At 38.8% G+C, this 18,044-nt stretch overlaps 1 protein-coding gene across 12 annotated transcripts in view; it reads left to right on the top strand.

Annotated features, from left to right (window-relative positions):
* Window positions 1–17,791, top strand: part of ADAM22 (ADAM metallopeptidase domain 22) — a 136,668-nt gene extending 118,877 nt beyond the window's left edge. For 8 of the 12 annotated variants that reach the window (XM_051802547.1, XM_051802553.1, XM_051802550.1 and 5 more), the window contains 2 exons: window positions 9,038–9,161; window positions 10,432–17,791. In XM_051802547.1, coding sequence (XP_051658507.1) covers window positions 9,038–9,161; window positions 10,432–10,452 — 145 coding nt within the window. In that variant the 3' untranslated portion in view covers window positions 10,453–17,791. Of the gene's footprint in view, window positions 1–1,145; window positions 1,233–9,037; window positions 9,162–10,431 lie in introns of all 12 variants that reach the window. The other 4 variants (XM_051802548.1, XM_051802555.1, XM_051802549.1 and 1 more) reach the window with 1 other exon arrangement.
* Window positions 17,792–18,044: the final 253 nt, after the last annotated feature.

Raw genomic sequence — 18,044 nt, 5'->3', positions numbered from 1 at the left:
CTGCTTTTGTTGTCAACATGGTTTGAAATATGGTGGGGGTTGAAAGACATGATTTGGCCTGATTTTATTCATCTGAGCAATCCCTTGTGAGGTCATTGGAGTAAATCTAACAAATAAGGGTGGCAAGAACTGGACCAGAAATATCAACAATAACTTAAAGAGGAATTTTCTTTCCCTTTTTCTTTGGTTATAATTTGTTTCCTATTTCACTGTGCTAGTCTCTGTTATATAAAGGTGGTGATCACAAATAATCATTTAACTGTTGCCATTTGTATATAAGAAGAATAAATTGTACCAGGCAGACTTCTGTTTCTGCATCGCCCTTTTTTCTTAACATGACAAGAGCGGGAGGAATTTGCTAATTTTGTTACTGGAGAAAATTTATTATAAAAAAAATGTTCTTCTTCCCTAGTAACTTGCTGTCAGATAATTAAACATCTTTATTTCGTAATTTTTGTGTACCTAATTTGAGTATGCAGCTCAACCTTTTTTTCCTATAAAGTTTGGTTTTGATATCAAGATTGCTTCTGTAAAATGTGAGATAACTCTGCAGCCCACCTCCATTAAAGCTTCTTGTGATCCTACCAAATTAAATGAACATTGAAAAATCAGAGGGCTATTTGCATATAAGTGTAAAAATTGTCACTGTAGTGGCAAACAATTCAAGCCGTTTAACAAACTGAGGCTGAAATTCATTCCTGTAGAAAGGGTCAAGACAAAGATTCTGTGCTCATTTAGCAATTATCTTGCAATTTATTTTAGATGAGTGCAAAAGTGTGTCTTTAACAAGCAAACTGCATGATTGGAGCCAAAATGCCCCTTCATCCTTATTCTGAGATCATGAGGAGAGTTAAACCATGAGCTTAATGCTGGCCTTCTGCATAGGAGTGAATTTTACCCTTAAATAAATGGTGTATCCCAAAGAGTTTCCAGATTAATCAAACATATGAGTCTTGTTGTAGGTCAGATTTTCTCATGCAGTTGTACACGTTGCCTAGTCCTCACCCAACATTCATTCTGATTTATTTGCCATATTCACTTGCATTTTGGGGATGAAGACATCCTTGCTAAGCTTGTGCTGTGTGTTCTCAGATTTTCTATTCTTGTTCTTCTGCTTTCTCTGTTCCTTCCATTGCTTTCTGCAGGTATTTAAACCCATGGTTCAAAAGAGAATATAATGTAGCTAAGTGGGTAGAAGATGTGAATAAAAACACTGAAGGACCATACTTTAGGTATTTTGTAAATTAATTCTATAATTCTCATTTTTAAGAGCTGTTCCAGCATATACAAATATCTTGGGACTCCTACCTTGTATAAATCAATACAAGTTACTCTAGGTGCAAAGGGCCCCTCTTCTTTTGCTGCATTTTGATGTCTGTTTTTGGCTTCACGTGCAATTTACAGTTCTTTTTCTGAATGTTTTAATGAAGCCATTGAAAAGGGTGTGTGTAGTGCATGCGTTCCCACCATCATCTATAGCTTGTAGTAGCTTTTGCATCATTTTATGCCAAGTAGTGTTTTATGGGCATGAGACGTATTTATCACTAATAAAGTAGTATTAACTTAAATAGAATGTTAATTTACTGAAGCAAGTGGTTTCATAACACATTGACTCTACCCACTGTCTTATATAGTGCATACCAAAATTTAAATGAAAAAGAATAAAAAGCAGTAGTATTTTACCCTCAGACTACAATGAAATAATTTATATATTGTAATTGGAAAGCTAAATGTATGAGAATATACTCCGTGCTCTAATTATCAAACCGCTAATGAATCTGTTACAAGTGCGGTAGGGTTCAGTCAAAAATATCACTTGTTGTTGAAAGGGAAAAGTGTGTATTATTTTATACATTGCAAGTTGAAGAGAAGAAGCATGCATGAGGCTGGCCTCCCTGTTGGACATGAATCTGGAGACTGAGAACATTGCAGTAGATTCACAAAAGACACTATCCCACAGCCTAGACAGAACGACAGATCTCTGCATCAGCTGAAAAGATCAGCTAACGTAGGAGAAAATGGAAGGCAATTTAAGACAAATAACATAAAACATGAATGAAATCCAGAAAGCTCTAAGCTGACATATCAAAAATGAAACTGAAAGAATTATAGAAACACAAAGAAAAGAGAGTAACCAGCAAAATCTTTAGCCAAAAGATTGAAGGATGGTAAGAACAAGTAAATAGAATCTTAATAATTTTGCTACACAAGTAGACCTAATAATAATGCAAAAGGGCAGAAACATACACTAAATATGTCCAGTTGCATGTGGGAAAAAAATGTGATGGAGTTGTATCGCAAGATACTAATGAAACTCTTTTTCCAATAGTAACAGTGGCGGACATCAAATATCAGGGTAGGAATTTAGTCATTTTTAGAACTAAAAATGTCCCAAACTCTTAAAAGACCATAAAATGGTTACTTTTTAAAACCATTTTTGTTTGCTTTCAGCACCTAGTAAATCACAGAGTAAGCCACAGAAAAGCTTTCCAGTGAATAGGGAAAATGAGTAAACTCAAACCTCTCAGTCCTGATCTTGGCCCTGAACAGGGAGTAAAGATCCCTGATGCAGGAATGCAAGGCTTACAGGAGATTGTGATTGTGCCCATCGGTATCAGCCACATCTCTGTGTTGGTGCTTGGACATTCAGGCAGGAAGTATTGTGAGTCTGGTCGTTTTAGCACTGAGATACAGGATCAGGTTCTGGTGTCCACAGTTCATCAAGCATGTTCTAGAACTGGGGAGATTTAAGCCCAATGAAACCATAGAAAGGACTGCAGGGCCTCAAGCTGTTCAGTTTAATGGAGCAACTGAACACTTACCTGATCATGAAGTCCTCATAGCTGCATATGGAGCAAAATCTTTGTGGTGGGTCCTTAGATTAGCAAACTAATATTAATAATGACCAAAGGTCACTGGAATGTGAAATTAGGCAAACTCACAGGAGAAATGAGATGTGTTTTTATTAGCTAACCTTTTCATAAAAATGCCCTTTTGACCTCTGTTGTTCAGGCAAAGTCAAGAGTTGCCAACCATAACCTAATCCCATATTTGTCTTTCAGGATTTTTGTATTGGACACCCTGTGGTCACAATAAGCAAAGACATTGATGGAATATGAACGTAGCACTAGTTGAAAATAGGTTACTTTAAATGGTTTAGTTAAACAGGCTTAAAAGCTTGTGTGCACACTTATACTTTTGCTTTCATCTTTCAATATCAGTATATCACAATTTAGTAACTAGATTAAACTGATGAGAAGGTACCCTGCCCCTGAGGGTCTTCAGCTGTTACATTGAATGAGTCATTTTTCTAATTGTATCTGATATAAACCAAGCATCTTTGGAATGTAGATGAGGATTAAGCTGACCTATGTGAGTTTTAAAAGCTGTATATCAGCAGAGATGAAACATAAATTAAAAATTTTACACCATAGAAGCTTACTAATCACTACCTGCAGCAGTTAGCTTTAGAAATGAGAAAGCAACTAGAATAAATTTAGAAACCTGTATGTCCTAATTAAGTGAGGAAATCATGGGGAAGTATTCTGTGGGCACATTATGGAAGGCAAAGGATCAACTCTCCTGAGATGAGTTGCCATGCGTTTACACAAGGTCAAACTGAACTTTTTCTCCCTAAAACTCAGGTGCAATTTTGCTTAAGAACGGTGTGTCAGAACGTCCCGTGGCTGGGTGTTGAGCCTGAGCCTGTATAGTCATTTGCAAACAAAACAAAGCAAATCTGGCTTGATAAACCAGAAAATCAGGCTAAAGTCAGACTGTCCAGCTCCATATTTTAGGAGTCACAGCCCTATATTAGGAAATTTACACCAGGTGATTGTCTGAGGAATATTTTTTTTAATTGTCTTTGATTTCTCTGTTCTTTCAAAGGAGTCCTCAAAGTAACATTGCTGGTTTGCTTGTTTCCCTGTAGTTTTAGGAATAATATGCTGTGACTGGTGCTGCTGTAGGAAGAGTCGAAGTAGAATGAGGAAAAAAGACAAAACAACTTCTTACAATTCCTAGGAATTGCAGATTTTTAGAAAATAGAGATATTAGTCATTACAAAGATTTTCTGCATCTGCTTAAAAAAAACCTTTATAAATCAGAATTTGTCTTTTTAACACCTGATGTTCTAGGGTTTTTTTCTAGTCTACAAGTCTGATGGCTATTTCTATATAATTACTTTTTATTAATGATAGTAATAATAGTAGCTGATGGCGTCTCTGATGCCAGAAAATTCCCAGATGTGGGATTCCTATCTGTAAGAAAATAAGATCTGTGAAGAAAAATCTCATTTTCCTGCTCAAAGACTAGTCTGGGTTTTTATTTTGCATGTGTGGTGGTGCATCCCCCGCCCTTGCGCCAGGCCACACTGCGATCTGAGAAATGCTCGTGCCAGGCTGCACGCTCGTAACCCCAGCAATAAACCCAGGCAGGAAGCCTTTCCCTGATTTTGGCTTTGCTGCAAGGGATGTTATTTTATGAATGTGCTGTGACTGCTTATTCTTGTTACTGGCAATTACAGTCACTGCAATTACTGCACAGGCTGGCATTGTGAAATGTGCTTAAGGATTACTCAGAATTCTCATTGAATCTTGAAAGACTTGGGAACCATGTTGGTATCAGAAAACAAACTGCCAGAATCTCCAGATGTGGCATTTCTGTAGATAATTTTAAACAGAAAAACCTTGAAGGCACCTTCTGAAGCACTGAGCTGCTTACATTTGATTTAGTGCAAATATTTACAGTAACTTATATTTTATTAGGGTTGTTTAAATATAAAAATAGTTTACAAGGAAATTATTTTTTTTTTAGATGGAGACCCAGAGCACATAACTAGAAGGAAAGTGGCCATCCCATGTCAGAAGGGCACTGAGAAGGGGCATGGAAGGCAGGAGACAGCAGGCTGCCGTTTCCCTCATATTTTAATGTGCTTTTGTGTCCTTGATTTTTTCTCAGCTCCTCCTCAGCTCCATTACCTTCCTCTATGAGCATCCAGCTGAGGCCAGAACCGTGACTAGCCCCTGTCTACCCTTCTCTTACTGAGGCAGTTCTAGACTGTGCTTAAAGAAAAAAACCCATGAAACTTTTCCCTATTACAAGCAAAGCAAAATGGCTGTGTAGGCAGACAACAAAAAATATGCCTATTGATGTCAGTAGGATCTAGATTTAATTTCAAGAGTTAGGGAGAAGAGTTCATTAAAGCATGTGACTTCTGGGGCACTGATGTGGAGTGCTCAAAGTGGTGGCTCAAGCCATAGCCATTGTTTCTTCTTCTGCCACTCCTGAGCCTCCTCTCCCCTCTGCTGCTGCTCTTTCTGAGGACCTCTGTGCACATCTGTGGCTTTTAAAAGGAACTTGATTTAAAATGTTTAGCCACACCAATGTTTCTAGAAGATCCTAACTTCCTAATGTAGGATAATTCAGGCTGATGATGCCCACAAAGACCTACCCATGGCAGCAAAGGTCAGGTTAGGCTGACAGTATCTATATATGGGCTTGAAATGCTTTCACCAGGTTGAATATTAATTAAATTTCACTAAAGTATTTCAGTCTGGGAAAGAGAATCAATCACAGTTTATGAATATTTCATATCAGTCAGAGCCACCTGCCTTGAGTTCAGCTATAACAACACTCAAAATTGCAAAATGTTTAGTTGTGTGACGAGGTGACACATTTTGCACTGTTTCTTGTGGGCCAGCATTCCCTGTTTAGGTGAAGAGAGGCAGAGCAGGCAGCCTATGGCTGCAGAGTGTCTTCCTGCTGCTACAGTGTTTTGTTGTGAATCACAGAGTGGTCTCCCCACACTCTTAGTTTCACCTTCCAGAGCAGAAAGATAGACACAAAGTGGCTACTGCATCTTGCTTTCTATTCAGAAATTAGATTTTTTTGTAGCACGTTGAAGTGCATGGCTTCATTTGGGGGTGGCAGTTAAACCTCTGAATCTCTGTTGTGGTGTTCTTGTATAAGTTTTAGCTGGAGGCAACATTTGGCATGAAAGCTAATGGATTTGATTGCAGGAGAACTAAAACCCTGGGGAAAGCTAAATGGATCCCACCCTTGACCAAAACTGCCAAGTTTTGCCTACCTTTAACCCCAGCATTACCTGCAAGTGTCCCTGAATGCTGTCTCTCCATCCTGTAAATGAGAAAGGTCATGACTGGCTCTTTCTCATTTAAAGTATATGTAAATCTGGGATACACAGCACATACACAATTGCAGGGCTTAACCTGAAAGGTGATCAAAACCGCCTCAAACAACTACGTTTATCACAGAAGATGCATTGTAAGATCTGTGAGCATACTCTGAGTCCTTTATGTTCACAGTAGTGGGCACTAAAGATGACAATGTAACTCTGTAGCACATAACTCTGTAGCAAAAATAAGCGGTGAGGCCCTGTGAAGGGAGGGCAAGGTCATTTCTCTAAGTGTGCAACTGCATTCTGGATGTATTCGGCTGTAGCTTTGCAGGTGCAGGTGAACAGCAAAGTGCACATCAGTTAGACATGGCAAACCACAGTTGAGCAGGCAGTGCCAGGGGGGTTTGAGAAGAAGGATGTGTAGGAAGGCTCACTGGAGGTCTGGCCTTCAAAATCTTTTGAAAAGACAGCATTGTGTTTGGGTTATGGTGCAAAGGTACCTGGCTAAAGGCTCAGTTAGAGATCCTGGTCAGAGGACCTGTTTGTGCAAGGAAAATGTTCGAGATGTCCCATCTTTGGGGGATTATTGCTCCTTCCAGGATCACCTGCTCAGACTGATGGGCAGGTAGATTGGCCATGGCTTTTCCTCTTGCTGTAGCCTTCTCTTACTGTGTTTAAAACACAAAGAACCTGTGATGTGCAGGAGGTGATGTTCTGCCTGGTTGTGGTCCAAGAGATGGAGATTCCTTCATTCTTCATGCCACCTCCTAGCTGTTGGTACCATTATAAACAGCTTTCTGATAGGACTTTCCAAGTCACATCTCACAACACCAGTTCCTTGTTTCTAATCTCCAAGTGCATTGTTATAAATTTTAATATGAAAATTTTAAATTCTGCTGCAACTGTGGGGCAAAATTTGTGAATAATTGGATTACTAATAATACTTAAAATCTGCTCTCCTTATTCCCACCCCTCTTCCTCTTCTCATTATTTTTTAAATTCTAGATCCACCAATAGTTTATCAGTGATTGTTATTAGTGCAAATGTGGGCAGAGATGAGAGGACTTGTATTGGTAGTGAACAGCAGGGCACTGTTGAGAACATTTCCCTGGATTTTTTTTTTTTTTAAATTAACCTGTTTTCTTGCATGCACAGTTTGGTGCCCAGATCTGTGATGCTGGACATATGAAAACCTTGTTTTATACTGCAGTAACTGTTTCAAGTTTTTTTTCCTGAAAACAGTAAGGTATGTCCACTTCATCTTAATGGGTGATCAAAGTGCATGTACTGAAGATGTTTGGATAATCCAAACTTCCATGTTTGGATAATTGTACCAACCCAAATCTTTTAAGTGCTGTTGAACTTAGAGGCTACCACATGAGTCATTAGAGGATCATAAGCCAGACTGGAGAGCTCTCACTGTTTAATTTCCATTGACACCTTGTTGCTCGTGGCTACCATCAGTCATTGTTTGTATGGGAGGCAAGAGAGTGTGCTGTTGTAGGGAGCTGCAGACACAACCAAACGATACACTAGCCCAGAATAAAAAATACAATTATTTAAAAGTAAATAAATTTCACTTAGTAATAGAGATACAAAACAATTCCAGACACAAGAGTCCCTGCCTTGTCTGTAGTCCTCTCTAGATGAAAGGACCTGATCCTTTACATCCCAGAGCCAGGCATGTGGGGCTGCGTGCCAGGGGTTGCTCCTGTGATTCCTTGGAATCAGTGATGTTGGCAGTAGTGCTCATCACTGGGGTCTACAGCTGCACAGGACACTGCAACCCCCTTCTACATTTGAGGGACTTGGAAGACCTGTCTGTAAGGACTGAGGGAAATCCTCCATCTTCAGGGATGCATTAAACTCAGAAGATAGTAGGTAGTGGTGTTCAGGGAGGGTCTGGGTGATGTGCCTGCACTAGTGTGAGGCTTCCCTTGGTCTGCATAAGAGAACAAGGAGGCCAGGGTAGCTCAATTTTTCTACTTTGAGGATTTTTTTTCCCTTTTATTCTGCCCAGATTTAGAGCCTTTCATATAGATAGGACCCTCTTAAGTGGGAAAAGTTCAGAATCTCAAAACAGAAGCATAAGAGTTTTTCTTGGGTATAAAATTTCAGTCAATAATGTGCTGCTGCCTTATTGACATGAAAAGAATGCCTTTCATGTGATACAAACATTTACTTGCTCCTGCTTACTCTATTCACCTTGTACAGAAATGCTGATTGCCATTGACTAATCAGTCCATTTTTGTATATTCTCATCAGACTCTTTCTTTGGCTGGAACAATATGCACTGTATGATGCTTGCATGTATAATAATTTGTTATTAGCACTTTGTATATGCCTTTGTTACTTCACAACTAACAGTTTGGCCTCTAAGTGCATGCATTTGTGTAATTTAATGTGTTATAAGAATAATAGATTTATTTGCTATGTTTGTATCAATATAAATACATCCATAAAGATGCTGATAATTACCATTTAGTCACTGGCAGAAGATGTTGTTCAGCTTTTATTTATACAATTACTCTTTCTATTTAGGCCTTATAATATCTTTTAGTTCTGTATTTATTCAACTGCAGATTTGTTTTATTAATTTTATAATTAATAATTACAGTACTGTATAAAACAGTTTAGGAAATCCTTTTTGTTATGCAATACAATTATAATAAGAAGTAGCAAATTTTATTTTTTCTTCCAGTGTTCCTGAAATCTATAAATACCTCTATTCATATAATGAAATTATTAGACTTCTGATGAAGCAATTTTATCCCCCTGATTGAGACAATAATAAGCTAAATACTTGGTTCTGAACCAAGCTTCAGAGTAATGGCAGTTGCTGTTGCAGTGCTGGAGTGCAAAAGCATCACATTTATTTTGTGTGTTTCAACATCTCAGGACACTGTCTCCTGCAAAGTCTCCATCTTCATCCACTGGATCTATTGCTTCCAGCAGAAAATATCCTTACCCGATGCCACCACTTCCTGATGAAGAGAAAAAAGCCAACAGGCAAAGTGCCAGGGTATGTATCCCTCTTCTCTCTCCATTTCATCAGTGACTTGATTTATTGCTAGTTTTTTGAAAGGAAAGTGAGCAGATCAACACCTGTGACTAGCAGTGAGAGCAAGAGTGGCATTTCATTTGCACCCTGAACTTCTGAAGCTGCTGAAGGCTGAGCCTCTGGCAGTCATTAAGGCAGCCTCGGTGGCTGTGTTTACAGAGAGCTGTTCAGGTTGCTCTTAAACCTGCCCTGAAGCTCAGATTTCACTACTTTTCTTATTTCAAGCTGAGAGAGTGCCTGGGGCAGCCTTTGGGCTGTGGAGGACAGGCAGCCCTGGAGCAAGTGATGTGTCTGGCTCTCCTTCCTTTCCCCTTCTCCCAGCAACTCTCATTCAGGCTCGGGGGGTAGCTGCTTTCCAGCTTTATAGAAAAGTAACAAAGTTCCCGTCAGACCTGGAGGGACTTCGTTGCTGTGTGACCTGAGCCCCACCCTGACCCTCCCATGGTGAGCAGGGACCGCTGGAATGTTTGGTGGGTGGATCTCTCCATATAGAGAGATTTCCAACTGCTCCGAAAGGCAGTGCTAGCTCTTGCTTCCTTTGTGTGAATTCAGACATGGCAGGTATTTGAATAAGCAAAAAAGCCCTGAAATATGCTTTAGAAGTTTTACTTGTAATACCTTTGGTTCATGTTGCTGATGCTCATCACTGTTCTCTGTCCTCTTTTGTCAAGAAAAAAAGGAGTGGAGTGCTGCTGAGGGAATCTGCAAGCTGCTACTCCTGGTGCTGCTCAGGGCAGAAAGTGTGTGAGGTGCAGCACAGGGTCTCTCAGCACAGCTTGGAGGCCGGGCTTTACTGATGTGTCTCAGCCCTGGAGCTGCTTTGGCAGCAGCTCAAACCCACAGCAGAAAGTCAAGCTGTTCTGAGCAGAGATAGGCAGAAAAGAATGGGAAATTATGTCTACACTAATATTAGTTAGTGTAACTGTAAGGTAAAAGCTGTCTAGTACAAGTTTGATGCTACACTGACATTTTTCCTTCAAAGACTTTGCACTCCCAACCATGGACATTTACTATGCCAATTGCAAGTCATGCTAAAATGCTTGAGACTGTCTGCTGACTTTGTGGTCTGAACAGATACCCACCAGAGGCTGGGAGGAGACCAAGAGCATAGCCTTGGTAACCCAAGTGATTTAAATGCGGTTCCCCAAACAAGCTCCCTGCACTGTTTGGGTAACAGCCTGTTTTATCTTGGTGTTCAATGTGTGTTTGTGTTCCTTTTCCCCCTCTCCAGCTATGGGAGACGTCCATCTAGCTGCACTGTTTTCCTGGGGTCACATCAGAACTGTTTACTTTGGATTTTATAGAAACTCAGCATCACTGAGTCATTGCACATTCATCTGCTCTTCAGACAATTTGAAAGATCAACAGAGATGCCCGTGATCGCAGTGAGAACTTCCTCTCATCTGGAAGGGAAAAAAGCAGTCTTTTTTTTTTTCTTTTTTGTTGACTAGTATTTCACGGATTTGATGAACAACCAAAATCATAACAATTAATAGAGGATAATTAGCCCGGATGTGACAAGGCTATGCCACTTGATGACAGATACACTTACCTAGAATCCCAACTGCAGTCCATTTGCCAGTCCTGAATAAGAGAGGTGTTTCTCTGGTTTGTTGCAGTCCCGAGTCAGACCAAAATGGAACTGGGAATGTGCCTCCTGGAGAGCCCAGACGATGTAAACTTGTACGCTGTATGCATGAACCTTGTGTTCTTTACTTTCCACATGTAAGGGATAAACAACATGCTGTAGTAGAGATTAGCATGCAGGAGTAAGAAATGTAGGATTTTTTTTGTGACAGGATTTCAAGCTTTGAAAGGCAACTATTTGACACAAATGTCAAACAAACAAGGATCGTATCTTTTTTTTTTTACCTTACATGTTTATAATCTCAATATACAGATTGTATATATGTAAACATTTGATAATGTCAAAAATAGCTGTTATACGTAAGTGTATTTTGCCAAATGCCTAAAGAAACAGTCATGACTAACATCATCACACTTCAGATTTTCTAATATTACGAGCAGACATCTTTGGAAATACTGAAAGTACAGTACTGTAAAACTGTGTCTCTCAGAAACTGGTGTTTGACCAAAATCTGTACTATTTTTAACCATCTTATACTGTCTTGACAATCTCAGTTGTACAGTAGACTGCAGAAACCGGTACAGCAGCACTTTGTCTTAAATTATCGTAAGAGGAACCAGCCAAAATCCATTGTTCAGTGAGATGAGCACTGTATCCTCTCACAGGTGTAATCAAGAATGATTCAGCAGACAACATAGTCTTTAAGTCATGTGCAGCCCAAACTTACTGGACATTTGGGAATACTTCTAAGTAGTCAGTTCAGAATGTGGTGATGTGAAGTCTGTCTGGTGAGAGTTGCTGTGTATTTTTGATAGACCATTTCAGACACTGTTTTAGATGGCAAGGCATAGCTTATGAGAAGTATAAGGATTTCACTGCACTAGATAATAACAGTGCTGGGCAAGTGGCCAGTTTCATTGCTGTCTTTTAATTTTTTTTGTTACTGGAATCACCTTTACCATGCGCTTGAATGCTGTGCTTGCTGCCCCTGAAGACCCCTTGACATTTTTGGGGGCATTAAATTGAGTACAAGGGAGTTTAGCCTAAAAAGAGCAGGGTGGAGGGCAACAAAGCCTTTACCATGGAGATGTTAATCTCCTGAGTCAGTGGATGGTTATATTTCTAACACCTGAGACTTCTAAAGGTTGTTGTAAAACAAATATCTTCCGTTTGGGAATTTTCAGTTAGTAAAGGAACTGGACCATATTAAATCAATGTATAATTCTCTGGCTTTCCAAAATTGACCGATTCTTAGCTTCGGGTAGCACCATTGCAGAATAAAATACCTGACTGTGGTGCAGTTGAATACCTTGCCCAAAAGCAGTATGATCAATTAGATATTATTGTAATGGGAACATCTGTGGTGTTTCTGAATCTTCTACCTCTTTCATGTGTTTCCTTTAATAAGTGACCCCAACACTTGCAACCTTTTAATATATTTTTTTAACTTTTACGTCTCTCAATAAAGTTAGATATATTAAGATTAAACTAAGAAATGTTTAAAGATGTCAGCAAGTGTAAAGTATGTAAGATTTTTAGAAGCACTATATTTTATGATTAGGCTGTATGTTGGATTATGGCAAAATATTGGCTTTGGTGTTCAAATGATTTTCCTTCACAGCTGACAGGTTCTGGTAAGTATTTTGGAAAAAGACAAATGTAGGTGAGTACCATTGGGTGCAGACAGACCATCTGGAAGGAGCCAGTCACTTGTAATTGCTTTAGGAAAGGTTCTGCACTTTTATGAAAGGTAAATATCCATCAGCACTGAAGAATATTTTTGCGAAGATTTACTTTGAGTGTAGATAACTGGATAGTTGGTAGCATGTAACTCATGAAGTTAGGATCTCAGCCATAGTAACTTGAAATCAGTATGTCTTTTATTGATTTCACTGGACTTTAAGCAGGACTCTCAAGAAGTTCACATACATTAGGACATTATGCTAACCCTATAGCCACTGTGTTATTCTGTTCCCTGGAAGCTAGTTTTCCCTCATATCTTGTCTTCAGTAACTGGACTGTTCATCATGTGCCTTTTATGGTATTTGTTTGGATACAAACTGGTGTGTTATTTTGAATAATTATGTTAGATTTCTGTGCTTATCTTATGTTTACCACTGTTTACTCTTCCCTTTCCATTTTGCCTTACCAAGGAGCAGCAAGGTTTGGCAGACAGAACTGGATATAACATACTGGCTCTTTGTGCAATGTTCATAGCTCCTTGTTTTGCAAACAAATGGCTCTCCTGACTGTATTTTCAATGTAGTGGGTACTTCCAGCTTCTCTTTTGTTTTGGTATAATTTGTTTGTTGCATATGATGGTACAGTTATGTGTGTAGTGTACCTTTAACAGTCACCTTCAAATCTGGAAATATGTAGTGACTGGAAGTCTAGTTATGAGCACTAAGTTTAAGTTAAATAAATATTGACTTTCACTTTGGTCTAGAGTGAGAATATCACAGGACTTGGGTTTTTGGAAAATTCTGCTGCAGAGAATTTTCCGTCAGGTTGGTAACTTGGGAAACCTTGTCATTGCACAAAACCTGAACTGGCAGGGCTGTGTGAGCCTCCCAAGCCACTGGAGGTTGGAGAGAGAAGTTGTTTACTTACAGTCTGTCATTTCCTACTTCTAAAATGTAGTGTGTTGGAAAGATGCCAGATTAATAACCTTGAAGATTGCAAATATTTTTATCCACTATAGTTAGTTACACTGGCAATAGCAATATAAAATTGCTGCATAATACCTCATCCAGACTAAAGTAGAGTACTTGTCACTAAGATAGCTCAGTGATTTTGACTCATTGAGACTCATGCTTTTATTGTTTTAATTTTAATAAATGAACTAGTTATTGCCAGCTACACTGCAGATGCTTGTTGAAGTGGCGATGTTATCAGTTCTTCTCAAATAGAAATAATTGTTCATATGAGCATAGGACCTGCAGGATGAGTTATAGTTGGCTTTATGTATTTCAATGTGAGAGAAGAATCTTGCATAATTTATAATGAAATTAGTATGACTAACTGATGGAGACTGGAAAATGCAGATCATATCCGAATAATAACGCTGCACAATGATGCCACAGTCTAATAAGTAAAAATTTTCCTGCTAATATCTGTATTTGTTGATTCAAAAACTTCAGTAATCTCAGACAATATACCAGAAATGGTTGTGACTGATAATTTATGTATAATTTTGTTATATTTAAGTAACTAGATTCAAGGAGATCGTTAATTTTGTACAGCCTACCTTTGCTTAAGTTGTGAACTTAAGCCACTACTTGCCAGTTATCTGATTTGAAGTGTGACTTTACTTTGAAGATGGCTTCTTCCAAATGATTTAAGAGTTCCTGGTTTATGAGATGTTGAATCTGCTGAACTGATGCACTCATGAAATAATTTTGATTGTGCTGATGAACAAGTGGACTTTTGAGCTATTTCCTGAATTAAAATCAGAAAGAAATTGTGTCAATAGCTAGTGTACTGAAATCCTCTTACTCGAATCCCTGTTGGTGATTCGGACTGATTGGTCTTGTCAACACTTGTGTGACAACTGGTTTCAAAATCAGAGCAAAGAATGGGTACATACAATACTATAGACATGCATATACTAGAAATTCTGACCAAATTTGCAGTAATTTCATTAATGAATTGGTTAATGAATAGGATAGGATGTAATGTGAAAGAAGGATGAGACTTCATAATCCTAAAGGATAACCAGTTAGCTCTTAGGACTTGTGAATCCCATACATAGCTGTTGTAAGCAAAGTTATTGCACTCCAGTGTAAAACTCATCAAGCTCCTGTTCTCTTCGGTCCCCTTTCCACTCCTACTGAAAAGTATTTTCATGAATGATTTATCCACTAATTTCCTCTTGTATGAGTTGGCTGAGATCAGAAAGCTGCTAAGTTGGTCGCCTTATTAGGAAGAAATGCTTCACTGTGAGGGTGGTGGGACAAGTTGCCCAGAGAAATTGTGGATGCCCCATCCCTTGAATTGTTCAGTGCTAGGTTGAATGGGTCTCTGAGCAACCTGGTCTAGTGGAAGGTGTCCCTGCCCTTGGCAGGGGGGGTTGGAACTACATGATCTTTAAGGTCCCTTTCAACCCAAATCATTCTATGATCTTTTGCTTTTGCTATAGTGTAGGTGATGGCACCTCACATCTCGTGCAGTTTGCACTGGTGTGCTTGTTTTGCCTGGGGCAGACTTAATTTTCTTCACAGTAGCTGGTATGGGGCTCTGGTTTGGATTTGTGTTGAAAACTGTTGATAACACGGGGAGTTTGTTAGTTATTGCTGAGCAGTGCTTGCACATAGCCAAGGCCTTTTTTGCTCCTCACACTGCCCCAACAGAGAGTGGGCTGGGGGTGCACAAGGAGCTGGGAGGGGACACAGCTAGGGTAGTGACCTCACCTGATCCAAGGAATATTCTATACCAGGTGGCACCATGCTCAGCTATAAACTAGGGGGAAGGTTGGCAGTGGGGAACCACAGCTCAGGGACTGGCTGAGCATTGGTTTGTTAGTGGTGTGCAATTCTTTTCATTTGCATCACTTGTCTTTCTTGGGTTTTATTTCTCTCTCTAGTTAATTTCCTTTTCATTATTTTTTTTTCTACTACTACTATTATTTCATTTCAATTATTAAGCTGTTCTTATGTCACCCCATGAGTTTTCTCACTTCTGCCCTTCCAGTTCTCTTCCTCCATCCCACTGGAGGTGGGGGGTGAGTGAGCAGCTCTGTGGGGCTTAGTTACTGGTTGGGGTTAAACCACGATGACAGCTGGTAAAATCACTTGGTGGCTCAGCCATCCTGTGTCTTTCTCATCTTCTAGAATTGTTGAAGGCTAAGCCTCTCTAATCACCAAGTTTGTGAACCTAAAAGTTGAGCTGTTTCCTGTTTCTCTTGCTCCAAGGCTGAAGATCATTCATTTCTTTAGCTAAACTATTTGAGTATCAGTGTCACTGGATAACAGTGGACTGTTTGGACCACTGTTATCAACCACAGTGTGAGGTTGTTTGCCTCATTTTTAAAGAACTTGAGCATTTTGGTCTCTGCTGAAGACTTTTTATTCCCAGAATGGATTATCCATCAGACTACTGAGCTGATGACCCACTCTTTGCATGCCTTCCAAATCATATGACATTTATTGGCAATATGGTATTTGACTTTGATCACATTTCCTGAAGACAAATTTAAATTAACTGTACACATGTGCAGGTTGTAATCCCACGACTGCATGGTGGGTAAGGTTCCCGTGTGTGCCTAACTATTATCCTAATAGAGCAGAAGAAAGGAAACAGTGAAACTGGTAGCTGCAAACAGATAGGACTCTTAAGTGTGATTTGACCAGAACAGGAAAGGAGTTAATAATTTCTATCATCTACACCAAGAAACTGCTGTGATGTGAGTATTTTCTAAGTCAGCTCATGAAAATCATTTGCGGTGCCTCAAGTATGGATGCTGATGTAAACTAAAGCTTTGGAAACAGCAGCTTGTGCACCCAGCATGTGGTATCTTGTCATTCCACAACCGTTTTCTGCAGCTTTAGAGAAAGCACTACAACAGTCAACATTAATATGTTATCTCAGCCAAGTAACCAAAACAATCAGTAAAAATAAGTTCAGAACACAGAAATGTGGTAATTTGCTCACCCTTGAGACTGTACCTGGCTTCAAAATTGGCTCACCTAACCAGATCTGGCAGTTTTAGTTCTCTAAAATCCAGTCTACAACAGTATCAAAATCACTTCAGCTAAGCCAGCTTTAAACTGTTTAAAAACTTGTGCTACTTAAGCTGCAATTGCAATATAAGTCAGAATGAGATGAGGAAAATCTGGGAAAATAAGCACACAGCAGTTAAAAAGAAACGTTCGCTAAGGGAGAAGTACAGGTGCTTTAACACTGTCTTTAATTGCTAAAGCATAAAATGTCAAAGGAACAAACTTTTTTTCTATTTCTGTATTCCTATGAGTAAAAAAAAATAAGTTTTTGTTAAAAAAATCAACATGAGGCCTTAAGACCTAATATATTCTAACTTTAGCATGGAGAGTCTATTTTTACAACCATGTTAGAAATTCTGTATATAGGCCTGACTGACCTTGTAAGTATAGTGATGCGAGCAGATAACCATGCAATATTGTAAGGCTCTGTATAACAGTAAATGCTGATTTATTTTGATTATTGGTACAAGAACTCCTGCTCACTGCCTGTGTAGACTCTGCATATTTTATGCTTGGAAATACAGTCCAGAACATATTCAAACTGTGAATATATAACCTGATTTTTCTTTTCTTAAGGGTAAAAATATATTACAATAGGTAATGTTTTATATAGAATACAGTACTTATTTTTATCATTGCATAAATGCAAAGTATTTTTTTCAGAATAGCAAAGCATTACAGAATTTTTAATCTGCTGGAGAAAACACTATTTATGGTATGACCGGTTCTTTCAGCAAAGCTTTTGGGGTGGTATAGACCAACTGGCTCTGCCATCTTCATTTTGTGCTAGTGCTTAACTTGGGCATTGCTGTAAAAAAAAAGCTATTTTTTCACTCGTACTAGCCCTTATTGAGAGAGGCAAGAAGAATCGTGTTTCACCACTGTGGCTGGGCTAGTATTGGCAAAAACAACAGTCTGCACCATATCGTTGTCTTTGCTAGTTAAAATCCTTTAAAAATCATATGTGAGGTAACAGAAGCATAATGTTTTGACAAACACCAAAACAAAGCATTGCAATTTACAACTTTCTAGCTTTGAGTGTGATATTTTTGTCATAAACATTACAGGCATTGGGCTGTTGAATGAATCTGGCTTTCATGTAGCTAAACAAAATGTTGCTTTTTATAAAATCAAATCATTGTAATTTGGGGTTCTAAATTCCTGCTCACTTTTAATAATAACAGCGTTACACTATCCACTTCTATGGGAGTATTTAATACAAATGCCTGTGGTTTTCAATGTAACTAACATATTGTAACATCAGTAAAGTGATTTTCAATGACAAAGACTGTTGTGTGTATTTTGTTCTTCTAAGTTCTTGTATTTAGCACTTTCTGATTTATAGGCCTCTGTAAAAAAAAGATGATGCTTGAATGGGAAAAGACTAAAAGTAGAATACAGATGTTATTTTTCAAATTCCAGGGTTGAAAATGATCCCATGAGCTTCTCAAATTTTTATCTCAGGGGCTTATTTTTCTCAAAGCAAATCTAAAATTACTGTTCCTTAGTTTGCATGTTTAAGGGCAACCTAGAAAAAAT

This window comes from Manacus candei, unplaced genomic scaffold (genome assembly GCF_025592945.1).
Source record: "Manacus candei isolate 608988 ecotype Guabito, Panama unplaced genomic scaffold, ASM2559294v1 h1tg000056l, whole genome shotgun sequence".
Taxonomy (NCBI): domain Eukaryota; kingdom Metazoa; phylum Chordata; class Aves; order Passeriformes; family Pipridae; genus Manacus; species Manacus candei.
Note: the sequence above shows the minus strand (reverse complement) of the source record. Positions and strands in the feature narration are given on the sequence as shown.